Source organism: Rhopalosiphum maidis, chromosome 2 (genome assembly GCF_003676215.2).
Source record: "Rhopalosiphum maidis isolate BTI-1 chromosome 2, ASM367621v3, whole genome shotgun sequence".
Lineage (NCBI taxonomy): Eukaryota > Metazoa > Arthropoda > Insecta > Hemiptera > Aphididae > Rhopalosiphum > Rhopalosiphum maidis.
This window is the reverse complement of record NC_040878.1, coordinates 49,098,238-49,121,806: the sequence shown is the minus strand read 5'-3', so window position 1 is coordinate 49,121,806 and position 23,569 is coordinate 49,098,238. Positions and strand designations below refer to the sequence as shown.

Genomic DNA, 23,569 nt, shown 5'->3' with positions numbered 1-23,569 from the left:
GATATTAATAAACATCATTATAAGTATAGAAGTATCACGTATAAGTTATTATTTATTATAAAGCATGATTTATATGCACACAATATATAGTAAATATTAATATATTATATAAAAGCACTATATATCTGAAGGATTTGACTAATAGAATTAATAATTCACACTAGTACATTACAGTCTATTGGATACGATTTATGATGATCACCGATATTTTTCACTTTACATTAATACGTTATATTTGAAATGTTTAACAATATAACAATCACTATGTATTATAACTTATTATAAAAAGCCTACAAATTTTAATTTAAACGTTTTGGTTATTTACAGAATAATAATTTGAGTAAAACTGCATGTAAAATATTAAAATTTAATATACTATATTGATAGATTAAAATATATTATGATGAGAAATAAATGATAATTATTTCAAATAATTTTCATATTAGAATGGTTAATTAGTGTACATAGATTTTAAGAAATTTTTCTACGATAAGTACGATTAAAAAAAAAAAAATTTAGAAACTTATTTTTCTCACGGATAATTGTAATGTAAGCGTTTTATTCGAAAAAATATAATCGTCACATACAATATTAAGCGTCAGTTATTCTTTTAAAAATTACTCATGTGTAACTTACCCAAGCAGGAAACGGGAACCTTCGACGTGAATACATATTAATTCCTAACCTCCCACTCATTCCGATGCGAAAGGGCAGAGCAATAACGCTAGCATGATGACATCGTATAATGCTACACACTCGCAAATACTATATAAGTGAAAGCATTCACTGTTCAAAATTGGTTTTCATGCATATTTCATTTAAAATATAATGAATGTTTTTTGTGATATTTCTCTAAAAATATCAAATAGATAAATTGGAAAGTTGATCTTTACTGTCATACATACATAAATGTTAGTAAAATTATTATTATTATTGTTTATAGTCATGTAGTTTTATAAAGACGTATATAGTACTTAGGTAGAATACTATATATATATATATACTACTGGTACTTTTTTATAAGTAGATAATGCGTAATAGCCTTAATAAAGACTTGCGCGTTCGTTCGAAAAAAAACTAAACAGATTTTAAATTGTTTTATTTGTAATTTTGAAATTGTCATTCAACTAAATTTAAATAAGAGGCGCTTTTGCGTGCATCGTGCATTATTTTGTTCCCATTCGCATCCTAACCGAATTTATTAGCTGAATTGTGCCAATAGTTCGTTACATTTACTTATAATATAATCAACTGCCTGCAAGGTCAAAACAAATATGTACCTATATAGATAACAAATAAGTACCTATCTATACTTTTATATTATATATGCCTATACATATATATACCCATCATACCATTATATTTTTTACCTTTATATGCGCAATGCGCATTTAAAACATCAATAATAAAATCATATATTTACGCATCTATACATATTACAATTTATTAAAAAAAATGCAAGCATACATTAAACACTTATTCTAGTTAATATAAACTAATAATAATTAATTACTATCTACAGTCACTATACAGTTTTGTTGGTAACATTAATTTTCTTACATTAAAAACTTATCTAAGTACCTAACACTGCATTAGAAACTTCATTAGATTGCTTAAAAAATATATCAATAAACATTTTATTTGTGTTTTTAATATAGTTATTAATTATAGTTTTATAAGATAATAGATACCTACTTTTATGAAAAAATGGTAAACATTTAATTTAATTATCGCTGCACTTTGTTATGGAGACTTTAAGTGTATAGGTACATAATTAAATTATTATAATTTAAAGTGTAGGAAGATAATAATATATTATGAGTTAATACGCCATTATATAAAGTTCATCCCAATATATTTTAAGGAAATAATTAAATAATAATTTTGGGATTTATGACTTCTTTTTATACTAATGGCTTTTTCATACATTAATCTATTGTATGTAATAATACAGATTTACATGCTATTTAGATTAATATACACTGTACAAATCGATGATCCTACTTAAATAGTACACATACTGTCACTATTAATGTTGAGTGGATCATTAGTCACTACCCAAATAAAAACTAAAAAGGACATTTAAGAGGAATTGTGTAAGTAAGATAAAAATATTAAGTATTATTATACTTAAGGTGGGCTCTAAACGAAAAAACACGTTCTTAAATTTGTCGACGATCATTATTTAAAAAAAAAATGAAATAATGTGTATAAATATTGAATTAGGTTTCAATTTTAAAACATAAAATTATGTGTCATAGAAAAACGTAAAAATGAAAAAGGATAACGATAAAAAATAATATGATACATACTTATTTTTTTCTTTCAAAATTTAGTAATGAGTTCAGACTGTTCATAGAATGTAAAAAAAAAAAATATTTTCAAAATTTTCCTAAAAAATTCATGTTTTAATTGATCACTACAGCCATATGCATTTATGTGGTTACACATGATTAAGATAAAATCAAGATATATAAAAGATTATTTTTTGAGAAATTAAGTATACAAATTAAAAATATTTATATGTATTAATAAAAATAACGGATTAAGACCGAACGACTGACACACGTACGTAGTTAACTATTTTCCAAAAATGTCATTGACCCCCTTAAAGCCAAATCACATTCAACATCATATTTTTATGTTATATTATATAGTATAACGTAATATACTTTGCAGTCTTGACATAATATAATATTTATATACGCATGCGCATAATATTTAATTTAGTTCATACATTTTCGGAGCGCATAAATGATGTGATATGATATAATGCGTCGTTTTGAACGTATAACTTATAATAATTAACGCGTCCTAACTCCGTTGTTGTTACTATTATCATCGTCGCCGTCGTCGTTACCGTCTCCGCGTTCATCGACTGTGGCGTTATTGTTGTTGTGGTTGTTATGGTTGTGGTTGAACTCGTCACTCATATTTAGGAACTTGGCCAGCGTGACCGTCGGCGGCTGGCACGCCGTGGCATTGTTGGCGTCGCCGGGTACCGGTACGGCCGTGAACCCGGGCCGACACTCGCATTTGCCCATCTTCCAGCCCCTGCCCTTTCTGGTGCCCTTTCCCCGGTCCGGCACCACCCATTCACCTGGTTCGCACGGGCCCTGCAGGTACAGCTGCTTGCACGACAGATCGGTCCAGGCGACAGTGCCACGTCGGTGACCACACGGGTCCTGCGGCTGTAGCGCGTCCGACCGCCGTGGGCTTGCGCCGGCGCCACGGCCGTCATGCTGCTGCTGTGGCAGTTTCCTAGCCGCGGCCGGCGGCTTGCACGCTAGTGCTGACGACGACGAGTAAAACGTGCCGGCGGCCGCGTCCGCGTTGGCGCAACCGCACATGCCCAGGTACGACACGCCTTCGATGGACGTCTTGACCGTGTCCTGGAACAGGACGATCTGGCCGGCTGGACACGGGCCCTGCGTACCCACGCGGTGACAGCCCTTGCCACCCGGGAAGTACAGCTTGCCCGCGGTGCACGGTATGTCCACGCATCCGACCGCCATACCGGTGGCCGTTGTGTTCACGCTGTACATGTTACCCGCGGCGCACGGACCGCGCGTGTACGGTCTATAGCACGCGCCGTCCCCGAACCACTTGATGTGGCCCTCTTTGCACGTGCACTCGGCCTTGGAACCTCCAGCCGGCACCAGAAATTGGTGTCCCGGGGAACAGGGTCCAATACCTCCCAGTTGGTAGCACTTGCCCGTGCCGTTGTGGAAGTGTGGCAGTGATGGGTCACATCCGCACTGGCCGCCCGGCAGGAATATGCCTCCGCGTTCTTGACACGGCCCCATCGTGTAGTGTTCATGACACGTGCCTATAAAAATGCCAATATATTATTTATATGGTATAATTCGTGTGAACTTAAATAATATAATTGAGTAGACAATATTTCGGAGTATTTACAATTTATTATAATATAAATAAAATGTCTATGTGTATAGTATATTAGTATATATAATAATGCATGTTAAATAGTGTGATTGAATTGATACAACTTAAAATTTAAAAATATTTCAAATATTAGTTAAAATTTCCTCCTAAAAATACTAGTTTACTAGTGGAAAATATTTAAAGAGAAAGATTTTTTCAAAACGTCCAAAGTGGTCCAATTTATATTCTTATCAAAAGATATGTAGAATTCATTAACTTTTTATTAGTTTCAATAATGTTATCATGTTATCAAGTTAAACAAGTGTCATCATTGACCATTGGGTAGTTTTTTTTTTCTGTTAGATAGTTCATACTAACTATTAATCACTAACCATTTATCTAAATTTCACGATGCATATGGTTATTGTGAAAAAAGAAAAATCATTATAAATTTTATTTTTCCTATTAAAAATAGTAAATAGAATTAAACGGAATAGTTTTGTTTTTCGAATAATATTTTAAAAATCATTCTGATTTTTAAGGCTTGATAAAAAAAATTGTCTTTTATTACCTAAAAAATAAACTAAAAATGCATACACATACATTCAAAACAGAAATAGGACAACAGGGTGTACATAAACTGATATTCCACTTATTGCCTTATTGGTCTAATACCAAAACAAATATCTCCATCAGCTTTAATACTTAATCCTGAAGCAACTATACAGTGCAATTTATTTCATTAACCAATTTTTATTTGGTTGTTTATAACATTATAACTTATAAGTACATACACACCATTGGTCTTTTTATATTGATAATAAACTCAATATGTATTTATTTATTATCGAATTTTATCAATTTTAAATTAAAGATGTAATTTGATAAGCTATAATCATTTGTTAGTTGTGAAGTTTTTTGCCAAACATCATTCTTAATTATAAATATACTTGAAAAATAATTTTTTGACATTATAATTAATACTTGTAGGGATCGTATTTATACATTTATTAGAATTTGTATGGTAATTATTAAAGAAATGGTGATACAATCTTGATCTTTTTCGAAAACTTTATCCCATGTTTGTAACATGCAAGTGGTTGATTTATTTTTTTTTAAAAACGCATGAATGGTTTATACGCTTAATTTTTGGTTTAAAATATTTAGATAAAAACCATTTAACCATAATAAACATTTATGATGAGAGAAAACAGGAAATTACCGAATAAAATACTGTACCTATCATGTATGACGAGTTTTGAGTTAAGACAATTTTTAACACTGTAATAAATTTAACCATAATAATAAAATAATTCACTTCTACCGTATTATAATTTATAAACATGAAAACATTTTTCCTCTGTTAACTATTAAAATGTAAGTAATATTAGTTAGTTTCAATTGTATAAGAAAAACTCGTAACACTACTACAAGTATAAATTATAGATTACTATAAATACCCGGATATTGTAATATAAATATATAATGCTGTTTTCTTTTATGTCTTTCCTGTTCTCACCATTGGTTATGATTTTCAAACATTGAAGTAATATGCTCGAGTTTTTATTATAAAAATATTTAAAAATTTTAATATTTGAACCTACTTCATGAGCTTTGGTTAGAGGAAATTTACATCAAGACTAATAGCTTATTAATAGTAAATTTAAAATCAAATCGTTTGACTACTGAATTTTTGGGACTAATATTATTTATACACTAAAGAAACGTACTCCCTCTAAGTCCACCTATAGTTTTGATTTAAAATGTTGCAGAAAATGTGTATTTTTTATTTATTTATTTTTTTTACTGCAAGTATACATGTTATACTTGTTATAGAGTGTTATACTGTATTATCACTGACCTGCGGGTGCCCAAAAGTAAGTCGCCAACTCTGGAACGTTTTCACATCTGCAGTCACCGATTAAATTGTTCATGGTGCTAGGTACCAATAGCTGTCCTTCAGTGCATGGTCCTCTGGAATGCTTGCGATAGCAGCGCTTGTCTTTGGGCCAAAACAGTTCTGCTTTATCTGCGCATGGTAACGGATCCTCACATGTTCCCCACCTCTCCCGGTCATCTCTACGGAACACACAATAAATGAATTTAATAAAACATTATGTTTGAGTGAGGCGAGTATACTAAAGATATAATAAAGAATAAAGATTATAATACATATGTTTTATTTCATATTACCAGTTATTTACAATATGTTATACGATGTTTATATCATATTAATCTGAAAACTAAATGTATATTAACTGTATTTTAGTTGATAGGATTTACTTTTAAAACTAGGTAGAAGCTGGGAAAATGTGTATTATGTGAAAATAATTCAACTTTAACTACGAATAACTAAAAATCAACTATTTTTTCTAATATTAACTATTATAAAAATCAAATTTATATGAAAATATGAAATTATCGTGTTTCGAATGTAAACACGTAATGAGGAGTCTTACTACAATTTTTTTGTTATTTAAAAAATTTTATAATTTTTTGATTTCTAATCATTTAAATTGGCTATTCTTTTTCAAAGGCAGAACAGGAAGAGGTATACTGCAAAATTTGAGTTTGACTGTTCATTTCACGCATTTATTCAAACTTTAAATGTTCATTAATTATAACAACTAGTTGTTCAATACTTAAAATTAGTACATCATAAGTTAATGTTTATGAGATCAAAAATTGTATGGCTTTCTAAAAAATAAACTAAGCAAATCATCAAGATACAGGTATAATGTCTATAATGTGAAATAGTGCATCATTGCAAAATCGACTCGGAAGACACTGTTATAAGACTTATATTGTGTTATAATATTATCAGTTAAAAAATGGATCGAATTAATTATAGATGATCACCTGTCCAGGTCAGGTGCAAAGTATTGGCCGTCGTCGCAAGGACCGCCGAGCCGGAAAAGCTGATGGCAACGGGAGTCACGAGTGCTACGGACGCTGCCAGGCGGGCACGCACATTCCGCGGAACCCTTACGGTCCGGACGCGGCACTAGTTCCATTGTTTCCGGACACGGGTACCCACGTTGGAATATCCGGTAACACTTCTTATCGTCCGGCCAGTAGAGCAGCTGCCATCCGCCCGATGGTTCTGCGGCGCACGGATTCTGAGACGGGTCCGCCCAGGGTGGCGGCAGCACTGCGCCCATGACGGCGGTGACTATGCATGCCAAGCAGTATAGTAATATCATCACCTATATGATATAAATTGTATAGTTTATAATAATATGTTACATGTTTAAGTAATAAACATTTGATCATAGACGAAGATCCTGTAAAATATTTGAGAGAGGGCTTAAGTATTTGGTAGAAAATAGATTAATTTTTCAAAACAACAATTACAAAAAAAATAGTAGTTCATTTTTCAATAGCTTTTTATATGTTTTTTTTAAATGTAAAGAATTATCTGTTTAAATACCAAGCTGAGTTAATTTTTAATTTAAAGAGAAGTATAAATGCATTTTTACACTTATAATATATCTATTACCTACCCAAAATTCGTGAACAAATAAAGAAGAAGAAATAAATATCATTCTAAAATAAAAATATAACTTCACTTTGTATACAAAATAAAATTTAATTTAAACATAAATGTCTAAGACATTTTATAAATTAAGATATATTAAACAAATATTAACCGCTCCTTCAATTATTATTATGTTTAGTCAAGCGCTTGAATTGAGGGTAACGCGCCCGGGCGAAGTTTTCTTCTTTTTGAAGAATACTTCTAAGTACCCTTTCTAATTATATCCTAAACAATAAAACATTTATATATTCAGTTAGGTATACATATTTTTTTTACATTTTGACACCACCCTTCTTTTTGTTTTCCATTCAAAAGTGTAGGTTATTGTGTTACATAATAAATGATTTAACATTCATTAGTGTTCTATGCAAGTATATTAAACTGCAACTGCTTACATTTTCACGAAATACTAAATTTAACTTGTTGAAATATCGATTATAAGTTTTCATAATGATAAATAAACAACTTTATATTCGTTCATATTTATATAATATATTCTAGTTAGCACCTCACGAAATTTAAAGGTGCAATATCACACGGGATACATCTTGACTACCGGATAGCCATCACTCCTGCTCAGTTTAGTGCTCCTGCTCGTCGAAAGATATTTTAATAACGAAAAGATTAAACGGAATAAGTAGGAACATATTAGGTACATAAATTGTTGTCAGATCTACCGTTATACCGTTCCGTTACGATATACCACAATACCATATAATATCTCAGTTCTCAATAACGATTATCTCGTCCGTATTCAAAACTGTAGTAGTACTAATGAGTAATGTTTGATATCAAGAATAGAGATTGTTGTACCTTGTAACTCGAAAATCGAAACTATATTTCTCTTTAAATAAAGCGAAGGCCAATACACGGTCCTTAAAATTTTAGCATCAAGATAAATAATTTATTGTTCGTTTCCAAAAAAGTAATTTGTCATATAAATATAATATATATGTACATGCAAATGCATTATGCAGAATTATCCAAATTTTACGTTACTAAATTGATGTGGATTATATTTAAATCATAATATGCGACTTCACCGATTTTGTAATGCATAATTTGGTTAGCCAGTTATACTATTGATGTAAATACAACAAAATATTATTTATCTATGTATAGATGTATAATGTATATAGTATAGTGTATAGTGACTATACATTATATAGGTACTATTATAATAATATATGACCTATCATCATTTACAGGAAATCCGATACTAAACAGAATATAATTTTTAGAAAAGTCACCAATACTAATAAAAAATATAAATAGTATAATTATTATATATATATTTTTTTTTAGTATTCCTGTACGCTATATAATATTATTATTTTTATATTATTTATCTCATAAATGATTGCACTGCATATTTTTAAACTAAATTATCATAAGGTTGGTTTATTGCTAAAAATGGTATTTGTGTACAAAATAAGTGTAGGTACGTTGCAAATAAAAATGTATTTTTCAATGACTAATTATATTTAAATATCAATACAAACAATAGTTAATAATATTCTTCAACAATAATTTCAGCAAAAGTTCGACTAGTAAAATATTCGTATTAGTCGTGTTTCATGGTCATGTACTCACTAAATATATTTATACATATATATATATTGCTTATATGTATATATACGTATTATTATCAACGACCCTGAGAAATCTTATCGGAACCTTCAAATGGTTAAAACACAATTCAAGCTCCTAAACATTTATAAGTATATCATTTAGCCAATAGCCAATACTATATACATTTTTATGAGCATCAACAGAATAATGTTAATATATTTTTATACCTGCAGTAGTATACAGTTTAACGTATATTGTGCTGAGAATTCCTTATCGCAAAATAAAAAAATGAAAATATAACTGTTATATATTATTTTACAATACGTTAATACTTAACTATTTTGACACACTCGCGTAAAAAAGTTAAATACATATAAAATATTAAACATAAATATATTGAAATGGAAACTAGGTTTTCACTTTCGTTCCGTTCGATAGGCAATGACAACGATGACTGTTATGGTTAGTCTGTCAATTCTGTATCGGGTTATATTTCCCTCCCGCATTTCACGTATATACATGAGAACTACCAGTCACACTCTTATTCTATTCATGATGTCGACATTGTATTATAATTTTTTATCCATTTTCTCTAGTTTAGACGGTTAGACCACAACACTATAAAGCGATATGGTCATTTTTCCTCGCCGACACGCAAGAACAGTTGTTTTGTATACAATTTTAATTACCGATATAGGTACATAGTATACACATGAAGTGTCAGGTGTGTACGCGCCTACATAAATAATATATGATCGTCTTGTTTAGAGTATCTATGAAAACAATGAGAAAGACAAAAATAATATCATAATAAGTCATAACTTTGTTTCATCCAAATTTTATAAATAATGATAGGATACATCCAAATCCAGTGAATATAAAGACAAAAGACATTGAATATACTAATATAGTAAGTATTATTTAGGTGTTAGTGTTTAAACAATAGAAAATAAAACGAAAAGTAATTTTATTCTAATTTCTCCCACGCACATCGTGAAAACTAAAAATAAATCTCAACTGCTACATAGCCACATAGGTATGCAGTGTACCTACACGGCTACACATATAAATATACAGATAATAAAAATAAACTTAACATATATCGACTAAGCATATACTTCGCAATGTTTTTCTATAAGTTCCTACTAAATATATTAAGAACAATGACATGATATTGTGTGTTTTAATTGTAATACATTTATTGCATCATAAGTTATTAGTTAGTTTAGGTGCATCACGTATTCACGTATATGATATAATGTTATACAAGCAACACTGCACACCTACACGTCGAAACAAAATTAAATACTTTCACGTTCGGATTAATAATATTATGTATTTCTCATCAAGTCAAACAGTGATTTAATCATCTAACAATGATAAAGCAATATAGCAGATCTAAAAAAGTATACAATTATAAAGTAACATTCCGCCATGAGGCATTAAAGCGTCGACGGCCCTTAATGATAAAAGCTGCAGCCTTACACATGAGCTAACTATTAAGTTTACGTGTCTCACATATTTTTTACTCCGTAATTAATATATATAAGCGTGCATGCCAACACGTAAAATCAAAGTATAAACAACGTACAGGTATGTGTATATTATTTATTATAATATATGCTTATATATACGATTTTGTTGTGATAAGTTGTTAAAAATATTAAAATGTAAAAAAATATTGGAATAGTTATTAGTTATAATAGTTGTATTACCTATATACGTATATACGTCTATACTCTATACTCACCATTACATTAAAATATTTCATATAAAGACTATGCCGTTCATTTTTACGTGTCAATTGGCTTATAGAATAATGTGTATACGTATTTCAGTGTTTAAATTGATATTCTTGTGGAATTCCTACTGTTTAATGTTGACGATCAAACAATACGAATTTACTATATTTTCTATATTGTAATATGGTATAATAAGCGCTGTTCCTAAATCTATACGGTATTGCGGTGTATTGGTAGGGAGTAATATATATATATATATATATATATATATTACTGTATATATATATATATATATATATATATATATATATATTCAGTACTTACTACCTATTTAACTATTAAACTATACATATATTAAAACATATTCTTTTATTAGATTTCAACTCATCGCGGCATTTCATAAACCGTATGAGAACTCACAGTGTATTGTGAACATGATATTATTACTAAAATATGATATAACAAGTATCGATTCATTGTCAATTATGTTATTGTCAGTGCTTTCTATTTCTACAACATCTATTCCTAGTAAAAAATGTGTTTACATTCAACATATCATTTCGTTTTAATTATAATTTAAATACGATTTAACGAGAATTTGTAAGTAGTACATACTACATACTATGTATCAATATATCATCCAGATTATTGGAAATGTTCAGCAGTATATTATACTTAATATCCATAAAATGTATATAATATTATTATTTCTATTATAATGTAATTTAGCCACTTATTAATAATTATATAATTTACAACAGCATCATAGATGTATTTTTATTTTTAAATTTACAATATTGTTTTGTTGACTGTTTTACCGTAACAGATACGATGTGCGCAATATTAAATGTATGTATAATGATTCACATGAGGACAAATAATCAGGTTTTACTTTCGAAAACACACAAACCAGTTGATTTTTTTTAAAGAATATCCGTAATTTGTAAATATAATTGGTGATATTACCGCAAAAAAAAATATGTACAATTTTAAAAATATTCAAGAATAATTAAAAATTTTAAAAAAAATTCATGACAACACGCATGATTAAAATAATTAAATATAATTATAATGTTTATAACTTGATGACCATAAAATGTGTTATACATTTAACAATATCTTAAGAAATGTATTAAATGTTATTTAAAAATTGTATTTTAAAAATGAAAAATATATCTACAATATTATTTTTTTTTTATACAACGAGAAATTGTAAAAAGGTTAAATAGAAATTTAGTCATGATATTTTAGACAGAAATATTTGATACGTATAAACTGAATCTAGACTTTAGATTCTGAGCGGAATGAAGTATAAACTTATATTGGAATTTAAATTATGTAGTTTTTCATATATGTAATCGCGTCCTGGATCAAATTTGATCTATAACTGGCCAACTGGGGGTTGAAAGTATGAAATTTTTAGAAATATTTTTAAGAATTGCAAAAACTAACAAAAATAAGCTGGAAAACTGAATATTTTATAAGAAAATGAGATGAATAGGTAATGCCATAACAATTGAAAATCCCTAGAAAAGGCTATTAGCACTACTAATTACTACCCAATTTGGGTTTTATTTTTAATTTTATCACTTTAGGAAGCTCAGGGATCATTATCATTTGAGTCTTTAAGGAATATTTTCACGAAAATATATGGTAGATATCTAATAATTTAATTTAAAGGATTAGTTAGAAATAACTGTTAAGTTTTGAATGTAATTTGGTTTAACGAGATTTTTATAATTTTTCAAATGTAAAAAAAGGAAGTTTTAGGTCTGGGTGGAAAATTGAATTTGGTACCTACATATCAAGGGGTAGAGGTTATTTGACGTAAATATATATACATATATATATATATATATATATATATATATATATATATACACATATTGCAACTTGGAAGACTTATAAGGTTTTTCTATCAAATAGTTTCACAGAGGTATAGAGCCTCAAAAGTGAATATGGAAATGGAATAACCAAGCCATAGGATTATTGATATTTAATATTGTATTAAATTATGATTAGTTAGAGGCAGTTTAGATCTTAAAAGAAACATTTTAAGTTTTGTATTGACTAATTTTCATTTTGTTTTTATATGTGTGCTTCATGTGAATCGCTTGTCAAAAGTTAACCAAATATATTGAGCTTAATTATAACTACTGGAAGGACACTAGAATTTAGTTGTTGTGAGAAGTGGTGGGAATTCACGATATATTTTTTAAGAACCTACGTAACGTAAACTTTTATTTTCCAAAAGTTAGCCCATGCTAATCATAAATAATTTGATTCATTTGAACCTAGTCGTTTCAGAGTAAGGATTTGACACCGTTAGTAGTGAGTAGTGTGTAGTCAGCAAATGTACCCAGAAATGTGGAAGGATGTTTTTAACATATCGTGGGCGAAAATGGGATAAAATTTGTGCAAAAAAGGTTAGGTCATCAGCTTTGTTCTGTATTATATTGAATGAGTGTTATTTACAGTTGTACACTTTTTATACTATTTTCGGTAAAAATTAGTTCAATTTACCGATAATACTAAAAATGTTACCTATAAAATACAATATAACTGTCTCTTCGCTTAGAATCATTTTTCGTATAATATAATGATGAGTTAACCTGTATAATTTACGAGGTAGATACATTCAATACATCCTAAGTCTATCTATAACAGAGCAAGGTTTTTATTTAATTTTTAATATATAATTATTTATTTCTAATTAATATAACTTTACAGGACAAAATTGTCTTATATAGGTATTGATTATTTTATACATAACTATATTAATTTTTAAGTAACATTTTATATTATCATCGCTGACGACGTGAAGGAACGAACACTGTACATTTTTCTTCTAGTAATTTTCGACTATATAGTTTACACACGATTATAATAAATAATTTAATCGAGTAATGTTTACAATCGATAAAAATTATTATCAGGGTCAAAAATACCTAAAACTATGAATCCTGGCCGAGTTTACATGATATGCACTTTTATCAATGTTATAATAACTTAAAAACTTTAATCAATTGCATGAAATTAAGACTTAATCTATAAAATTTTAATTAGGAATTTCTAAATAGGTATATGTTTTTCTTATATAATTTTATAAAGTCCATGTTGTATACTTAAACGTATTTTACATCTCGTACATTATTTGCAATGTATGTAAAAATATATCAACTCAAATTGATTGAAAACCTATTATTACTATATAATGTATATTTATTAATTAACTTTTAATCTTAAATTGTGAATCAGTTATATTTACACATTTAATTGTTTGCATAAACTGGAAATTGTAATTAAATGTTTAGAATTCGAATGTAGTATATAGTAGTATTAAACAACATATATTATTGCCACTAAAGATTTATGAAACATTATACTTAATATTACAAAACTATGTGTAAGAATAATATAAATAAATACGTTTTATTTAAAATTAGACAATAAAATTGTACAAATACGTACAACTTTGTAAATTTGCAATAACACGAACCTATAAAAAAATCAATAGTGAAAATCTATTAAAATGTATTATTAGTAGGTATATTATTTATTTATTTAATATCTATTTAAATTAATGCCTGCTGAACATTTCCATTTTTTCTATACAACACATTCTATCAATTTTTCTTTGAGTAAGGTTACACAATAATAAATTACGTATTGTCTAAATAGAATAGAATATATTATACAGTGTTATCGATTTAATCGTTTCAATTTATACCCAATTTTTTAATTTCAATAACTATTATCAAAAACGCACCGTATATATAGTAGTTAGATACATATAATATAATATATGTTTGTATGTGTGTGTTTTTTAAAAATTACTTGTTCAAATATTGCGAAAAATGCATATTATATATTTGTATTAGATATACACTATACACATTCGTCTCGATTTAAACAATCGTTCTCTAATAAGACCATTTTTTTATTTTGCGCAATATATATCATGTAAATACAATGTACACCATGTACAATGTACATATAAATATATATATAGATTATGTATACATACCCTTAGTTCACAGTTATTATACCTATATGTATCGGTAGAGTTAGCGGGTGTGAGGCGCGTGAATTAAATTTGTTACAATTATATAATAAGAATCTAAATGCGTATATATAATATACTCACACACCAATTGGCACGCGTCCTTGCAGTGACGAAAACGACACTGTGACTTATATAAATAATAATGAAAACGTTTATGAAAATCGAGATTTTATTATGGAGATTGTAGGTATAGCGGTATAATACAAATAGCAATATAGTGCCTACTGCATATACCTACATATACAAGTCTCTAGTCTCCACGCTCCAATACAGTTTACATATTATATATTGTATAATATTGTGATATACGATCGCGATATTATTATAACTATTATAATATGATTCATTTTATCTAAAAATTATAATTATTATAATAAATTATGGCACTTACACAACGAAACGTATAATAATATTTGATAAATATGAAAATAAGTATACAATTTTTAGCTTTGGATTATAAGCAATATTTAATTTTAAAACCCTATGACGGCAAAGCGATTTTTATTTAATAAGTATATCCTTAAAAATGACTAGTAATTTTTACAATGCCGATATTTTGATACGAGAAATAAAAACTCCTGTATGAATACGTGTTTCGTAAAATAATTAGACTTAGGAGGACAAGGCTGAAACGTGTCAAAATATGCAGACAATATATATTTACAGTGAGCACTGGCCTGTGAGCAATTTTTTTACCGTCAAATATGTATAATACATAAATGGATTTATAATTTAAATGTTTATACATACGAAACCAGAAGAAATATATTTGTGTCATATAAGTTTATGACTTATGCGTTGCGCCGTTCTAGTTGATAATTTAATAAATTACTTACACGTGCACACACAACCCTACAATATGTATTACTTTAAATGTTCCCAGACAAGTAGCTAGAATTTTTTTTTTTGGGGGGGGGGGGAGAAAGGTTGAAATAATTTTAAATACAATTTTTATTTTTAGATAATAATTACCGTTTTACGATGTACGTTCTGACGTGTGTCATTTATAAAATTTATGTCCGAAATTCAATCTTCTACAGATTACAATGGTTTAATTTTGCACCGTACTACCACAATACAATATAATATTTTTAAATTACACGTACCTATATACTTTGATAACAAAGTATTTTATTATGATTTTAGAACACCGGTACGAAAAAATTACGAAGAGATACCCCATGGACTCCCCAATTAGGTTAGGAATTCATAAAAACTTTTCTTTATATATCTAGGTTTTGAAAATTTAATACAAGATTCCTAATAAATAGTTCATATTGGAACAGTAATATCTAAAAAATGTAAAAAGACAAATATTTTTTATAATTATTTGAAGTTCCAATTTGGACTAAATTACTTATATTTAAACGATAAATAACGGATAATGTTAATTATTTTGTTATAACTTATAAACATTATTCATATGAACTTAAAACTTTTACATATATTATAATATTATAATTTTTACTTTACGCAGTGAAATTTTTGATTTTTTTTAAGATAATATTATTATTTATTTATACCACAATCTATCTTTACTTTAAGTACATATACATAAATCGTATTTTCAAATTCTTGAAATATTTACTATTTTTTATTACTTAAAGAGTATTCTGTGGTAATGTACAAAATTCGCAATATTAATTTTTTACTGTAAATTATGGATATTTTTTTTGAAGATTTTGTATATGTCTAATTCAAAATTCGATCCAGTTGTTTTTTAGTTATTAAAATGTTCAAGGATAATAGTCATTAAAAATATTTATAAAAAAAATATTAAATAGATGTTATATCGGATCTAGTTCTAATAATTATACTTGAATCAATTTTTTAATTTATAAATATTGATAGATTAATATAAGTTACTTGAATTAGCAAATTACTATAGTCCATTATCATGAACCTATTATCTTTAGTACACAAAATTAGGGAATTCGAAAATTCTCGTTTCAATTTTTATTTTAATATGTCAATAATATTTCAGAACAATTGTTCACTAAAAAATATAGTGTAGAAAAAGGGAATTATCATTTGAAAAACAAAAGTTTGTATCTCATGTCCACAAGACACTTATTTAGTAGTAAAAAAAATCTTAACAATTTGAAAATGTAGTCTTGAGAATATATATATATATCCATATAATTATTAATTATATTAACTTTAAATTAAAAAGCGTGTGATATGTGGTCATGTGGGTGGTATCTATAAAATACTTTAATAGTATGTATGTACTATTAGGTAGATGTATATAATATAATAATAATATAAATTATAATATAAGGTACTCACGTATTTTAGTCGTATACTCGTATAGAAGTTATCCGCGGACGGTGTGCCGATCGCGGGCCATGAATATGAACACACCAGATGAAAATAAAAAAAAATAATAATAATAATAATAATACGCGAGAGCGTCGTCTGCGTAGTCGTAGTCGTTATGTAGTATTATGTCAAACGCGCTGTTGCGTCCCGAGTTATGTATGAACGCCGCCGAGCGTCGATACCGTCATAATGTGCCGACCAAGATCCGGTTACGCAATGGTCAAGGCTTTGGGGGTTCCCCTCGGCGCGGCGGTTATATTACAATCGGGTGTATACATGTGTATGTATAATATGTAATTCCCGAGCGCGTGATCTTGACCCGAAATCAAAAGCTTTTTTACAACGATATTATACGTATATTATATTTTATATATTTACGCGCACACGCCATCACGCGTTATTGTGTACGAGCCGATACTCTTACCCTGTGGTCTATACAGGTATACTGTCTGTAGTGTACCTTGCACCGCCAATGTCGCGATTATTATTATTTTTATAAGAACTGCCGCTTGTACATAATAAAGCTATATAGTTATCTATACAATATAATATTTTATCGTGCTGTGTCGACATACCATACACCATGTTATTATTGATGAATTATGAGTTTCTGGTTTTTCCTACTTCCTATTCAAATTTCAAACACAGGTAGTAGGGCAAAGCGCACACAATCGAATATTATATTAGCGTCGCGGTTCACGGTCGGTAGTCTATATAACACATAAATAATATTCTAAATATAAGTATATATATATTAACAGGTATATCGTATATTACAATACACATACATACAATTTTGGTGTACCAGCTTAAAATGTTATGCTTAATTTACATTTGAATTAAGCAGTCAGCTTACAGTGAAGCACTCTGTATACTTTGTTATTTATATAATACACACTCAGTACAGTCAGTACAGGGTGAATTTTGAATCACACCCACTCCACTTTATAATAAAATTATAAACACAATTGAATTCAAATTTTGATTTTTAAATAATTTAGTTCTATGTACTTAGGATCCTATCATTTTCAAATACTAAGATTATTTTAAGACATCAACAAGTAATAACAAATATTTAACAGTTGCGGCGCAAACTAATTTCTTCAAATAAAAACCTACTTAATTGTCTACGGATTTTTGAAATTTGTTGATGTATAATCAATAATCAGTAAAACTTTTAGCTATGTAGCTAATGTTATTTTTTCAAATTTTATTTTACAACTAAAAATAGTTTTACAATTATATTATAGATAAGAGGTTCCTAAATCTAATAAGTAAGGCCTATTATAGTTATTCCTTATGTTAACTCAATATCGAATACATTCAGTGGACATTTAAAATTTGGATAATACATATAATTTTATCATTAATGCATAAAGCCATAAAATAAGATAACTCAGAAGCTACTCGTTTAAATTAAAAATCATATTCATAAAAAAAATATATTCATCATCTATAGATAGGTACTAAATTATTGTTGGCAAAAAAGTTGTATCGTTTCAAGACAATTAGTCTTTAGCGGACTCATATCATCCTGGACATTTGTGTTAAAGATATTATTCAATAAAATAATTTAAAAGATCAACGTGTTTTTGATTTTTTATTGTTATTAAAAAATTGTATTTGATTATTATTAAAACTGTAATTATAATGAATATGGATCAAAAATATATAGAACATCGATAGGGTAGGAAGATATTAATACGTAATATTTGTATCCCTTGTTTAATATAAACTTTAGAAACGAAATAAAATAAAAATTTAAGTAGCCCTTTAAAATTTGACCCGGTCTTTAACTAACGGTGACTACCTACTTACGCGGGAAAGTGTTTGAACTCTATATAACTGCAGTGAGTACCTATATATTATATTAATGTTATTATTATTAAATGTATTATGTACACATATGGCTATTATCATTATAAAGTATCAACACATATACATTATAATATACGTACACACATTACGCATATGCGATCGTTCACCCATAACGTATATATTATTATTTATTATATATACATCGCCGCGAACGCGTTTGCGACGACGTACTTAAGCGACGCCCGAGGGTTAACGTCCCGACACGATATACGTACACATACACGTGAGAGGCGTATACATACGACGACGTCCAGTCATGACGTATAATAGTTTATGCATAATATCGTGTCGATAAGTAGTAGAGACAATATTGTTACGTATATTACACGATCGCATAATAATATTATTGTCGTCCATGTATGTATTTTGTGTACGTAAACACTAAATCATAATTATTAGTGGTTCGTGCTCGACCACGAATTCGCGGGTACTACCAAAACATTTATAATTTAAAAGTTTTCAGGATAAGTTTTGACTACAAAAATCAATACAGTATATAATAATATAAATATAGATAAATATAAGCACAATAGGTATACTATACAAAAAAAATTGAACACTCAGAAATAATTGGACCATATTCCTTAAAAAAAAATAAACATATTTATATTTTACCTAGTATGACAAAAAAATAAAAAAAAAATAAAGTTTCAACATCAGTTTTTTTCAATTCAAGGAGAGGGGGTTATTGAAATTCTAAAAGGGAGCGTAGAGTAAAAAAGGTTATGAAACATCTAACTATACCGTTGCAGGAATGCATATAACTGTATCTGTATGAGAGTATATAGGTACGCCCATTTAAATACGACTCTTACGTGGCGGTAGCATTTATATTATGATTATTAGTCATTAAACAGATTACACGTGTGGGCGTTTTAACGAATTTCGTGGGTGGTAACTGGTAATAGTACTTATTTATATAGCTAATACCTATTTACCTATATATATTATTATTAAGCTAGGATATTTTAATACACACACGTAACACCCATTAAACGTCGTTTCGGTATAAATATAGGTAGATCTTGCTAAAACAAAATCTAATACCCTTGAATAAAAATGTTAATGTATTTAGTTAAATATTGTTTCAATTTGAACTCAATACTATGTGCCAATATAGCCTATATATTATATCATATATTTAATAGCATTTAGACATTATTATTAATTATTACTTTATTATATTATTTATTATACATATTATAATATAGTCAGTTATTACTTATTAATATCTATGGACTATAACACAAAATTAAATTTTCTTTTTTAGACCAAACTCATCAATGACTTCATCTGACGTAATTTTGATGCTCCAATGATATACCTTCATTCGAATTAGACTTGTCATGATTTACGTTATGAGCACATTTATCAGCTAGTCAAGCAATAACTGAATAACTATATTATAATTATTATTATACCCGAAATAATTGTGCATAATATAATATAGTATGCATTTTAAAAATACCCCATATTTATATCTTATATGTTTATTTTCTTAGAATTTACATCTAGCACTAAAGTATTGATTTATTAATTATTATTATTAAATTGTATTTGACAATTTGACTTTCATTGTCACATGTCATAATTTGTACGCCAATGAGGCAATGACTAATAAAGACGTGATGCCATTTATTATCTGCGTCATAAAAATATCCATCTATGAATAGCTATTTTTTTAAAAAGCAAACAATTATTTTTTCTAAACGGTCAAGGGGATCCACGTACGTAGGAGGGCGTAATACCTTAAAAATGACTATATTTGTAAGTAGTAGATACCTACTATACTATTATTATAATATAGTTGTTTTTTATGTGTATAATCATTATAACTTTCATTCGGAGTAAAATAGGTATTTAATTAATATCAAAATAATAACTATTTTATTGCATTCAATTGTGAATAATTAATACTATTTAAATTGAAGAATTTCTTCAAATTAACCTATCCATAGATATGAATATGGGAGAAGAAAATTGCAACATTAAAATTCCTTCTTAACAAAAAATTACAAAAATTCAATTACCAAATGGCCAAGAATAGAAACTATAATTGTATTCTAAATATTATTTTTTTAAAGTTATTCAAAACATTTTTGAAAAAATATATTTATTCAATTTTTTGTCGTTATCAATTTTAAGTTTGTTACTTTTTTCTAAGGGTTTTGATTTATAAAAATCGAACTAGACTACAGTACAAATGGCCATGGAAAAATTAGTTAATAAAAAATAGTCCAACATAAAAAATATTAAGTAATACATATACGATATACATATTGCATAAAGCATAAACATATTATGTATTATCATTATAATAAAATAAGTCTATATACATAAATCAATAATATATATAATATATACTATACACACGAATATTTGGACATCCTCTAATCTCACCCCTTCTTTAAATATTTTTCCTAACTAAATTTTCTATAGCCTATTCTACATTAGCTATTTTTTTTCGTGGCCATTATTATCTACGGATAAATAGTGATTACTATACGAATAACCTACTATACTACCAAAATGCTGACTAGTAGTTTAACAGAATAGTTGACAACATTTTGCAGGGTATCCCGTACAACACCAACCTCACCTATAATTTAAATACTTATAACTAAAAAAGTACTTGTTAAAATTTCGATTTTTATGTATCGATAAACTCCAAAAAATATTCCGCTTCAGAATATGAAATTAAAAATGTATGTTGTTAAAAAAATAAATATACCTAACTTAAAAAATTACAACGATAAATAATATTTTTAAAAACGTTAATACATTTTGAAATAATGAGTGTTTTTTTGATAAATGAATCAGTCATCACTGTATAGTTATTATTACCTACTAAATATTTAATTTTTACTATTTTTAATTTAACTAAATGTGGGTTTTTCTATACTTATGTTAAATGAATCGTATCGAAATACTCTGAAAATACTATATTTCAGAACATAAAAATAAAAAATATATGTTGTCATTCAAAAATGTAAAATCCTAAAAAAATTTTAAATTCAACTGGAATTTATAAAAAAAAAATTTTTATAAACGTTAATAGATTTTAAAATAATTAATGTTGCATAAAAGAATCAACCAGTATATAATATATAAGTGGATCTGGGACAATTGGTTCCCACGAAAAAATATCGTATGCGGACAATTGGTCCCCGTCATAATTTTATACCCGGACAATTAATCCCCGGCTTAAAAGTTGAATACAAAATATTTTTTTATCATTAAACATTCTTTAAAATGTATTTTCAATAATATAACACTTTTAGGATATAATAATAGTTATTTGTTTTAAAAAAAATAAAAATGAACATAATAATATAATAATAAATTAATAAATAATATTATTATAGTCGAATATAAAAATAATTTAAGTATAACATAATAATTACAATTTATGAAAATTTCGAAAACCTACACAAATAATTCAAAAGATCATCTTTTGAAAAGTTATTATTAAAATTATTACAAATAGAAACAATTTTTTTTTCCTTATCGCTTAAAGGTTTCAAAAAATTATTTAAAAAAAAAACATCATCATTATTTTTTGTCAACGATATCATTGTTGTTGAATTATTTGTATCAATTCAATAAAATTATAAATATTTGGAAGTTTAATTCTAACAATTTTTTTAATTTATTATTAAATGCTTCAGATTTTGTTATTAAAAATACATAATTTGTTTAAATTTTATATTGCTTCAAAGCTTAAAAATTGAATGCAAGGTTATTCTAAAAGTATTGTATTATTGAAAAAACATTTTAAAGAACGTTTAATGATAAAAAAATATTTTGTATTTAACTTTTAAGCCGGGGACTAATTGTCCGAGTATAAAATTATGACGGGGGACCAATTGTTCGCATACGACCTTTTTTCGCGGAGACCAATTGTCCGTATACCTATATAAGTATAGGTAGTTAATACAAATATATGATAAGAGTATTTTCATTATTTCCACAATTATTCTTCCTTCCATTACGTATTAGCAATAAACGATTTGTAGGATGAATAAATTTTGAATTTGTTTAAACCTATTAACTGTACACTGTAACAACGACGAGTATAAATCAATCAAAATTTAATCCCAAGTTCCGAAATGTAAAATACTCTTATATGTATAGTATAGTGTCTGATATTACATAGCTTATTAGTTATTAATTAAGTTTTGGGTTAAGTACGGGTACTCATGAGTCATGAATAATAACAGTCATAACGTCATAATTAAATATTTAACAAAATCTAAAAATAAAAATTGCGATTAATCGCTCATCAACGTCTATAATTTAACAAGCTCAAGCACTTACACATATATTATTAAAATGTATATTATTATAATAAATAATATTATAAAGTCAATTTAGTTACCTGCGCGTGGCTGCGTGTGTTTGATGTAGTATTAAAACGCGTGGTACTCACGTATAATATGCTATATTGACTGTAGACTCGTCACGGTGTATTCAGTCACTGCGCGTACGTTGATTTCACTTTCTAATGGTCGTGATCCTCTTCCTATGATGTAACACGCGGTCCGTGTAGCAGGAGGAGTCTGCGTA

General features: G+C 27.7%; 1 protein-coding gene across 3 annotated transcripts; it reads right to left on the bottom strand.

Annotated features, from left to right (window-relative positions):
- Nucleotides 1-1,428: 1,428 nt before the first annotated feature.
- On the bottom strand, nucleotides 1,429-23,537 carry LOC113553803. 3 transcript variants are annotated; one of them, XM_026957342.1, is made up of 4 exons: nucleotides 9,223-9,423; nucleotides 6,745-7,091; nucleotides 5,747-5,964; nucleotides 1,429-3,829 (listed from the first exon to the last, which is right to left on the bottom strand). In XM_026957342.1, the coding sequence occupies exons 2-4, from the start codon at nucleotides 7,086-7,088 to the stop codon at nucleotides 2,805-2,807; spliced, it is 1,587 nt and encodes a 528-aa protein (XP_026813143.1). In that variant the 5' UTR covers nucleotides 7,089-7,091; nucleotides 9,223-9,423; the 3' UTR covers nucleotides 1,429-2,804. The 3 variants fall into 3 exon arrangements, with proteins under 3 accessions (XP_026813143.1, XP_026813142.1, XP_026813141.1); XM_026957341.1 differs by lacking the exon at nucleotides 9,223-9,423 and adding an exon at nucleotides 23,382-23,537 and having other exon boundaries at nucleotides 1,430-3,829; XM_026957340.1 differs by lacking the exon at nucleotides 9,223-9,423 and adding an exon at nucleotides 17,093-17,269 and having other exon boundaries at nucleotides 1,430-3,829.
- Nucleotides 23,538-23,569: the final 32 nt, after the last annotated feature.

Bases quoted from the DNA above. Each gene is read 5' to 3' on its own strand.
- LOC113553803 (XM_026957341.1), bottom strand. From the start codon at position 7,088: ATGATATTACTATACTGCTTGGCATGCATAGTCACCGCCGTCATGGGC. The intron at 5,965-6,744 runs GTGATCATCTAT...TGTGTTCCGTAG, and splicing joins TTTGCACCTGACCTGGACAG to AGATGACCGGGAGAGGTGGG. The intron at 3,830-5,746 runs GTCAGTGATAAT...GCATTTTTATAG, and splicing joins TTACTTTTGGGCACCCGCAG to GCACGTGTCATGAACACTAC.